Here is a 9,377-nt window from a genome sequence, read left to right on the forward strand (position 1 = left end):
TCTGAGGTGTGTTAGGGCTTCCAGCATTTTTGTTTCCTGCCTGACCTGCCCAGCGTTCTCGACTTAGGTGGGGTGTTTTTTCCACCGCCTTCCTGAACTGCTAGGCTGACGTCCAACTCTGTGCCTCCACACAAGGTGCTTTCTCAGCACGAACCACGCTTTCCAACAACGTGAAGGGCACCTGGGTGGCTCCGTCGGTTAGGCATCAGACTTCGGCTCAGCTTGTGATCTCCTGGTCCGTGAGTTCGAGCCCCGCGTCGGGCTCTGCGCTGACAGCGTAGAGCCTGGAGCCTGCCTCGGATTCTGGGTCTCCCCCTCTCTCTGCACCTCCCTGCTTGCACTCTCTCTCCCTCTAAAACAAATAAACGTTATTTTTTTTTAATGTGAGAAAACCCAGAGACGATTTAGGGGATGTTCGGGTTTCAGGGATTCACGAACTCAACACCAGACAGCACCAAGTCATACCCTCTTGAATTCTCCACCCTTCAGGGCAAGATGCAAAGTTGTCAACTTCTAGCCTTCACCAGGAGTCACCATTGCCAGGAACAGCGGGCGAGCCCACGGCAAGCGAGGCTGGAGTTAGATCTAGCCAGAAATGACTAGCATTGATTTGTTTTCATCGTATTTATGTCTTTTTGAGTACTTCCTCTCCCTGGCAAGAGATAATGGCCTTTGCACCCAAGACTGTAACCTATTCCCTTTTGAAATGAGGTGAAGTTTCAGTTGTACAAAATGACGGGTGTCCCAGGAATGACCGGACCCCACAGTGCCCAGAGTTCACGACACCATACAGAATATTTAAACATTGGCCAAGAGGGTACACCTGATGTGAAATGTTCTGATCACACCTAAAAATAAAGCTGGCCGGAAGGAAGGATCTTTTGGAGGGGATGGAGAGATTTATGCCATTGATAGTGGTGATGGCCTCATGGGTGAATACTTACCACGAAACTCATTGGCTTGCCTATATTACGTATGTTCCCTTTTTGTAGGCCCATCAGACCTCAACAGAGTGGTTTCCAAAAAACGAAGAAGGCAGAACTCTCGGGGTTGAGCCTTATCAAGCCTCGGGGTTATCAACTCTCCGGGTTGAGCCTTACTTGGTGTCAGCTGCTCTAAAACTCAACCAGAGGGGCAGCAACCTAAATCTCAATTGAAAATTGAAAATAAAACTAAGATACAAGAATGAACCAAATGTTTAAAGTAGTAAACCATCAGGGCGGCCGGGTGGCTCAGTTGGTTAAGCATCGACCCTCGGTTTCGGCTCAGGTCACGATCTCACGGTGTTGTGAGTTCGAGTCCCATGTCGGGCTCTGTGCTGAGAGCGCGCCTACTTGGGATTCTCTCGCTACCCCCCCCCCTCCCCTGCTCATGCCGTCTGTCTCTCTCAAAACACACTTAAAAAAATTTTTTTTAAATAAAAAAATAGTAAATAATCAGCTTCCAGAGGGTGTGTCCCGTGGAAAGAAACAGGAAGTCTCCTGCTATGGGCCAAAGATAGAGAACGGCAGTGAGGATACTCTGTGCACGTGGGAAGGGAATGCTACCTCTATCCAGATCACCCAGCCACCAAAGCTCTGCTTCACCGTACCTGCAGCGTGACACAGGTCCCCCCACATGGTGGCTTCCAGGTTGCCACCCTGGCTGGAGCCTGATGCAGTCAGAAACAGCAGCACACAGCAGCCCTGGTGTGCTTGGAGGGCCACGTACGTTCCTCCGGGGGGCGGGGGGCGGCTGGGGTCTCCCCGCTGATCTCGTAGCCTTGAGAGTCATTTACAAAGAACCTGCCTCATATATTTGTAGATTAGTTGGATTTTGAAGTCTGCCAATCAACCTACCCTCAGAATGCCTGTGTGTGTGTGTGTGTGTGTGTGTGTGCGCGCGCGCGCATCTGATTGGTTATTCAACAAACCAGCACGGCCCCCGTCCCTCCGCAACACGCCGTAAGACATAAAAGTACCCACAAGTTGGTAAAATATATTTTATTCGTCCATACAAAGAAATAGTATGAATTACCAGATTTTCATTTTCCTAGAAACCTCTTTTCTCTGTGTAAAATTAATCTGTGTTATACATAGGACAAAATACTTGATTTAGTTGTTTTTTTTTTTTTGTTTTGTTTTTTTGTACATATTGGCTATTCTAACATCCAGGTTATAGAAGACACGTCGCCAGAATTTGCACAGTATTTCAGATTCCTGGGCTGAATGAACTCCGTCATAAATTAAGGTTACAAAAGCGAAAAAAAAAAAATCTAACCACACCTTTAAGTTTAAGGGACCATCCTTCTCGAGAATAACGAAAAAAAAAAATGACACGGACATGTCTGTGTTTGAGACCCACACTTAAGTATCTCTAGTTTACCGGAGCCTTGTTTTCCTTTCTTACGTAAATAAATATCCTGGCAGGATCTGAAACTTTCTCCAAAAGTCTAAACTGTCACTCGAAATAACTTCCAAAGAGAATCCTATGAAAAAGATAATTTCTCTTCCTCCATCATCCAAATAAGTATTTCTTAGGCAGCCAATATACCTAAATACCTTTCCAGGTACGACCTACCAAGTTACCAGACTACGATACAAACACCTCCAAGCGAGCACGGATTTCTGGGACAGTAAAAAAACCTCCCATTTTATTTTTATCTTTTTTGCTTTTAATAAAGAAGACAAAACCGAGAGGGGTCAAGTACCCCACTGAATAGCAGAGCTTTAAACTGGAAGAAACCCAAAACGTGCGGAGACAAAAGGCCAAAACGTGAAATGCGTGTTTGTCTTCTAACAGCTAAAAAACTTGAGTCGGTGGCCTTGGAGATTGCTAGAACAGGAAGAAACTCAAGGCTGAATTTTATGTGTTTGTGTTGCTTAACTCCTACAGGAGGAAGGCATGGGGGTTCGGGCTCTACAATAACTATCACACGATGAGGTGTAACCTGGGGGCAGATGTCGCGTCTGGATCCGTCAGGAATTACGAGCCATCAGACCTCTATGAAGAGATGCGCAGGAAGTTTGATTTATTTGTCTGCTCTAGAAAAACGTGCTCTAGTCCGTCATTGCTAATTAGCGCCATCTGTTTGGATTCAAGGATTTGACCCAGAATAGAATCTTGACTCGCTTCAGGGCTCATGACTCAATGACCCTCCCCTCCTTCTATCTGAAAACTTCCTGTTTCTGTTTTAAGGCAGGGAATAAACAACTTCATCCAAATTGTCCAGCCTGGAGAGACGGTGGGGACCCGAAGGCGGGCTGCTTTGTCGCAAGCCCTCCTCCGAACCTTTCTGCAACTCTCCACCACGAGCCCTGTTGGGGCTCGCATTTGGCCAGAGTGTGGCCAGGGCAGGGTGAGGCAGAGGGGGTGGACACTGGCTTTTACTTGAAACGATACTCTGTTACTGAAAAGCAGCATCGGTGGTTTTATTGCCAGTGAGCTTTCGGACTGGAAAACCACACGACCCATCAGCACCCTTCTGCAGACGTCTTGATGCCAAAGCAGCAAGAAGGGAGAAAGACCCACGCCAGGGTTAGGGTGTTCCCCTAAATGCAGGTGCTAAGCTACCTGGGAGAGGCAGTGACAACAGAGCTTTGAAACGAACAGAACATCTGAGGATCGCACGGAGCCCCCCCCCGGCCCATCGTCCTACACAGACCTCCCCCGACCCACGATCGCTTTGCTGCTAAGGGCGAGCTGGGCGCACCCGGGCTGAAACTTGTGGGCAAACACAAACCAGACATCACCTAATGACCAGTGACATCCTGACCGATTGCTAAAGAGGGACCATCTCTCTCCTTTCATACAAGTGTTCGTACTCTGTCGGGCAAGTTATCCCACAACGACACACGAAAGCGACTTCGTGACCATCACGCCCCGACCATTCTGACGAGACGCGTTACCTTCCCGCATGTGCCCCGGCGAAAGCAGAACTCGAATCAAAACCCTCTGATGGCAGAAGCAGTTGCGGTTCGGGAAACAGGATACGGGGAGTATGTTCGTTACGTGACATTGCTATAGGGTTACCCAACTGCCACAGGCTAAGTCCTCAAAAATGACCTCCAACTGCTCGCTCGGCAGAGAGATACGGGGGGGGGGGGGAGAGGGGGGAGCAATCGGCCATCAGCAGCAACAACGCTGGAAACCTTCTGCCGGGACCTAGCTCAAACAAGGGGACATCTTCACAACTGGCAGGCGTGAGTGTCTCCAGGCAACACGGGGCCAGCTTTCCCAGCCTGTCTTTACAAGAGCCACTCTTCGTTCTTGCAGTCTGGCCGTCGGCTGCAGACTGTGTTGTCAATCTGGGATGAGCCAGGGATTCCGAGGAGGAGAGTTCCAGACATCAAGCGAGGGGGCCACGACTCACTTCTGCTGGCCGCCTTTCTGGTGGGGGTTTGTCTTTTCTCCCCTCGGAGGTGGTCTACTCCCAGTCTACTGGGATGTGCCCAACTGGGGCTGGCTGTGCACCTAGCAGCACCTTGGCGGACTCTGATGGGGTGGGATGCACTTGACCCCTTTGGACCCGTGCGGTCTGTGCCAGGAGATTCTGCTAGCCTAGGGGATTTCTTTGGTGTGTCATAGCAGAATTGTCTGGCCTGGAGAACGGGGCATGGCGTATGCGTGCAAATCAGAGGTCGTCTTTATTTCTAAAGCAGCATCCCAGCATCACACACACACACACACACACACACACACACACGGGGCCTGGGAAGGAGGAGCTACCGTCTGCATACGATTCGAGCTGCTTAATGAACCAGGGACTGGGGCAGAAGACGACACAGGGCCATCTTTCAAAACCCCACGCCCAAGTAAACGTTTGGACCCTGGCACGAAGGACTCCCCAGAAAGGAGGTGGGCGTCCCCGCAAAGGCAGGGATGTCCCCCACGAGCTGAGCAGACTTGGGGGAAAAGCCTCAGCGCTGTGGTTTGGCGTCCACGTCCTCGGAAATGTCAACACAGGGGCGAGGAAGCTGCCACAGGAGACGTGACCCTCTGGGGGGAGGAGGGGGGTGTCGCGTTCCTGCGAGGTGTGCAGGCAGGGACAGGAATGGGAGCCGCACTAGGAAACCCAAGACACAAGGAGACGGAGAGCGAATTCAGCCAGCGATCGGAGGCTGCGTACCCGTAACGACAAAAATCTCAAGTTGTGCTTTTCTTCTTTTTAACTCGCCCGGCCCCCCCCCCCCCCGCGCCACACGGAAGCACCATCAACTGTGAGGAAAAGAACCCATGAGACGCTTTGGAATGTGAACGGATTACGAAACTAAACCCTCTGAAGAGTGTGGCTAGGCAGCTTAGTGAATTAATTGCTTACGAATTAAAAATAAATTATTATAAAATAGATTTCTGTACATTTTACATACATATAATCTCTGTCAACATAGAAGCCAAGTAGGAAAGTCACATCGCGCGGCGGGGTGGGGTGGGGGGGGGGGCTCCCATCAGTCCCAGCCGAAGTCCTGGCCGGTCATCTGGTAGAACTTCAAGTTGAAGGGCCGGTAGAACTCGCGTAGCAGGCGCACCACCTCGCGGTCGATCTCCGGGTGGGTCCTGCCCTTGGTCTTGCCCAGGCAGTGGGGCTTGCTGCTGCCCTCGGCTTTCTTGAGGCAGGGGAAGCCCTTGGTCTTGTTGAAGTAGAAGTGCTTGTCGGTGATGATCCTCTTGAGGCCCAGGAAGTCCTGCACGCGGCCCAGCTCGCCGGCCGGGTCGCTGATGAGCCGCTCCCCGCTCACGAAGAGCATCTGGCCGATGGGAAAGTGGCGCAGCCAGTGCTCCAGGTGCTTGGCGTAGATGCCGATCTGGATGGCGCTCCACGACGTGTCGATGAGGCCCGTCGTGCGGTTCTTGAACGTCAGGCTCTCGAAGGTGGGGATGTCGGGCCGCTTGGACAGCGTCTGCGTGTAGTCCGAGATGGCCCGGGTCACCGGGTCGCGCACCACCACGATGAGCTTGGTGTCCTTGGACATGGCCGAGATGCGCGCGGGCGCCTCGCGGGTCACGAAGTAGCTGGGCGTCTTCTCCATGGTGATCTGCCCGTCCAGGGTCCTCGGCATCAGGTCCCTGGGGAAAAGCAAGCAGAGCAAAGTCGGCTCAGGAGGGGACGCCTCTTTGGCCGCGCGTCTCGTCTCCGAGACGACACTTTTGATCCCGGCTTCCCCTTTGTTACCGGGACCGGCTGCGGAACCGCGAGAGAGTGCCAACAGCGGGTCGTCCCCGGAAGGTACCTTAACATCCCCACGGAGGCCAGATGCTATCTCCGTGAAGTATGACAGCACCTTCCTCCGAGACGAAAAGAGGAAGGAAGAGAGGGGAGTTTCTCCCGATCTTGTCATGGGCACCACCCCTGACTTCACTGTGCAGGCTGCCCAGCTTTCCGGACCGCCCCAAACATCAGGGGTCACAACACAAAGGCCCCTGGCCTCTGGGTATGTACCCTTCCTGACAACAGCACCTGGAGCCCCCCGAGACAGTGCTGTCCGGGAGTCCCCACCAGCCTGGCTTCGTGTGCTCACCAAGCCTGGGCACATGTGCGGCGGGAACCAGGAGGAAGAGGTCCCCCTGGCCCATCCAGGCCATACCTGCTTCAACGCGGCGACCACGGACAAAAACGCCTTCACAGCAAAAAGCACGCGGCAACCTAAAACCCAGGTGAAATCGGATGGAAGTATATAAACGGACGCAAACTTGCCAAGAGGAAATTCCCAAGACCCAGCTCTAGAAGCTTCCAAAAAATACTTTAGATTCCATTAAAAAAAGGGGGGGGGGCTCGTAAGATCTCTATCACAGCCTTAATTTAAATAAAAGTATGCCGACAAAACTGTTAACAACCTATAAGAGATGCAGGCCATGATATTGGCACCAAAAAGCTGCTTTGGGGGCACCGGCGGAGGAGGGGGCCTCAGTGGGCTGAACATCCGGCTTTGGCTCAGGTCATGATCTCATGGTTCGTGGGTTCGAGCCCTGCGTCGGGCTCTGTGCTAATGGCTCAGAGCCTGGAGCCTGCTTCCGATTCTGTGTCTCCCTCTCTCTCGGTCCTTCCCCCCCTCACACTCTTTCTCTCAAAAATAAATAAACATTAAGAAAATCTTTACAAAGGGACGCCTGGGTGGCTCAGTGGGTCAAGCGTCCAACTTCAGCTCAGGTCTGATCTCACGGTTCGTGGGTCCAAGCCCCGCGTCGGGCTCTGTGCTGATGTCTCGGAGCCTGGAGCCTGCTTCGGATTCTTCTTTCTCCCTCTCTCTTTGCAACTCTCCCCCTCACGCTGTCTCTCTCTCTCTCTCTCTCGCAAAAATAAACATTAAAAAAGAAAAAAAGCTGTTTTGTGGTGGCAGTTAGCTTTGCAAATAACACTAACCGATGATGGAAGGTTGTGACTTACATGCTCCCTGGCCTAGAGCATTTCACCACGTGATGTGGGAACAGTGGTACTTCGTTCAGCGTGTCTGTAGGAGGTTAGTAAAGCCAGAGCAGTTTAAACAGTTAAGGGAAGTGGGCTCAGACATCAGATGGCCTGGGTTCAAATCCCAGCTTTCAGCGTGTATGCTGTGCCACCTTGAGTAACTGTCTTACCTTCTCTGGGCTTCTCCTCCTCATCTGTAAGAATGAAGGTGACAGTACCTACTTCATGGAAGTTGGAAGAGGAGTAAGACCATTAATAAACATAACATGCTCTGAACATGCTTAACATATGTAATTAATACATACTAACTGCTGCTCCTACGAGAGGATTATTTCCAGTATTACTGTGTTCAGCCCGCAGTTTACAGCATATGGTGGGACAAAATTGAGCACATGTGTGCACATCAAAAGGAAAGGAGACGTGTGAACTAACTGGAGACTCAGTTTTGGTCCCGGATGCACAATCTTCCGTTAGCCATGGGATAGAGATTTCTACGTGGGCCCGGGAATTTTACAGAAGGCAATTCCCACATCATTTCTGACCAAATATTCACCTCCCAGTAGGACATCCTAAACCTCCAGCTTCAAGCCACCCCTCATCTACTGAGAGCACCGCTCCTCTTACTAATAAGCACATTTACGGAAACGACAGAAAGTTCTATCGCACGAGCCAGAAAGGGCCACATGCTGGGAGAGCTCCTTCTTCAAAAACAAGTTCGGGGGAAGGAGGTCGTCCCCAAGGACGGCCGCTTCACAGCCCTGGAGACATCCCTGGCTTGCGCTAAGGCTGGATTGACCCACTTTGCCCATTAACCACTTAGGTGAACGTGGCAGTGTCGTGGGGCTAATGGGATGGAGGGAAAAAGAGTCCTGGCTGTCAGTCTGTTCTGCGTTTCACTCAAAAGCGGGTGGAGTCTAGGGGCGCCTGGGTGGCTGGGTCGGTTGAGCGACCAACTTCGGCTCAGGTCACAATCTCGTGGTTGGGGAGTTCGAGCCCCGCGTCGGGCTCCTTGCCGTCAGTAGAGAGCCTGGAGCCTGCTTCGGGTCCTCTGTCCCCCTCTCTCTCTGCCCCTGGTATTAAGTCACTGGCAACTGGACATCTGGACATTCTTTAAGAGTAAAAGTGCCTCCATCACGACGGAAAGAAGGCCAACCACCACAGCTCTTCGTATTCTTGAGAGGGGGAGCCTCGAGGGACAGGGCGGGGGAGGGACAGAGGAGCTGAAGCAGGCTTTGTGCTGTCAGCATAGAGCCCGATGTGGGGCTTGAACCCATGAACTGTGAGATCACGACCTGAGCTGAAGTCAGCCGCTTAACCGACTGAGCCACCCAGGCACCTCCTCCCAACCCCACCGCCGTGTCCTTAAAGAAAGGGTCTGGCAGCAACCGAAATGGCTCACTGGGCCACGGGAGTAAGACACCACAGAACAGAGCTAGAAACCGGGAGAGCCTCACTGTCCCCAAGTCCAAAGGCAAAACCTCCTTGGCCACAAAAAAAGATTCCTTGAACGGCGGACGGATTTCCTGAGCTTGACCGCCTGGGGGTCACCCAAGCCACTCTGGCTGCCACCAGCTCCAAGGGGATCCCTCTCTCCCCAGAATGGTCTGCAGTCTGCACATATGTGGCAAAGAGCACACAAGGGGCCCCCAGGACTTTCTCTGATCCTGCAAATGACAGCCAGCGGACTCGTGCCGTGACAGACTGTTCAGCCCCTGCCCACTGGAGCCTGTGGGCTCCTCCCCCCTTGCTTCGTGGCCGATGGTGGAGTACACAAGTGGGTTCTCCCTCATCTCCGCACATGCCTCCTGAGTCCCCTCCACAGGCTTCCGGAGGCGGGGGGGGGGGGGGGGGCGGTCCTCCACGGCGGGCCCTGTGCTCAAGACAGAGCCCACCAGCTCCCAGCACAGCCCCGTGGGTTCACTGGGTGGGGAACACGGCTTGAGGACCGTGTGGGAAAATCCCTGGCACCGAACCTTCCGGCAGCTTCCAGGCA

The 9,377-nt window shown here is 52.7% G+C and overlaps 1 protein-coding gene and 1 long non-coding RNA gene across 2 annotated transcripts in view; one reads left to right on the forward strand and one right to left on the reverse strand.

Moving 5' to 3' along the window:
* Positions 1 to 1,368: 1,368 nt before the first annotated feature.
* LOC121015872 (uncharacterized) overlaps positions 1,369 to 9,377 on the forward strand; it is a 16,630-nt gene continuing 8,621 nt past the window's right edge. Inside the window, exons 1-2 of the long non-coding RNA XR_005784008.1 lie at positions 1,369 to 2,216; positions 6,532 to 6,537. This is a non-coding gene — a long non-coding RNA (uncharacterized LOC121015872). The remainder of the gene's footprint in view (positions 2,217 to 6,531; positions 6,538 to 9,377) is intronic.
* The window catches only part of HS3ST3B1 (heparan sulfate-glucosamine 3-sulfotransferase 3B1), a 36,239-nt gene continuing 32,186 nt past the window's right edge, over positions 5,325 to 9,377 (reverse strand). The window contains exon 2 of the mRNA XM_040453158.1: positions 5,325 to 6,045. Coding sequence (XP_040309092.1) covers positions 5,427 to 6,045 — 619 coding nt within the window. The 3' untranslated portion in view covers positions 5,325 to 5,426. The remainder of the gene's footprint in view (positions 6,046 to 9,377) is intronic.

Source organism: Herpailurus yagouaroundi, unplaced genomic scaffold (genome assembly GCF_014898765.1).
Source record: "Herpailurus yagouaroundi ecotype Mexico unplaced genomic scaffold, PumYag 208, whole genome shotgun sequence".
In the NCBI taxonomy this organism is placed as follows: domain Eukaryota; kingdom Metazoa; phylum Chordata; class Mammalia; order Carnivora; family Felidae; genus Herpailurus; species Herpailurus yagouaroundi.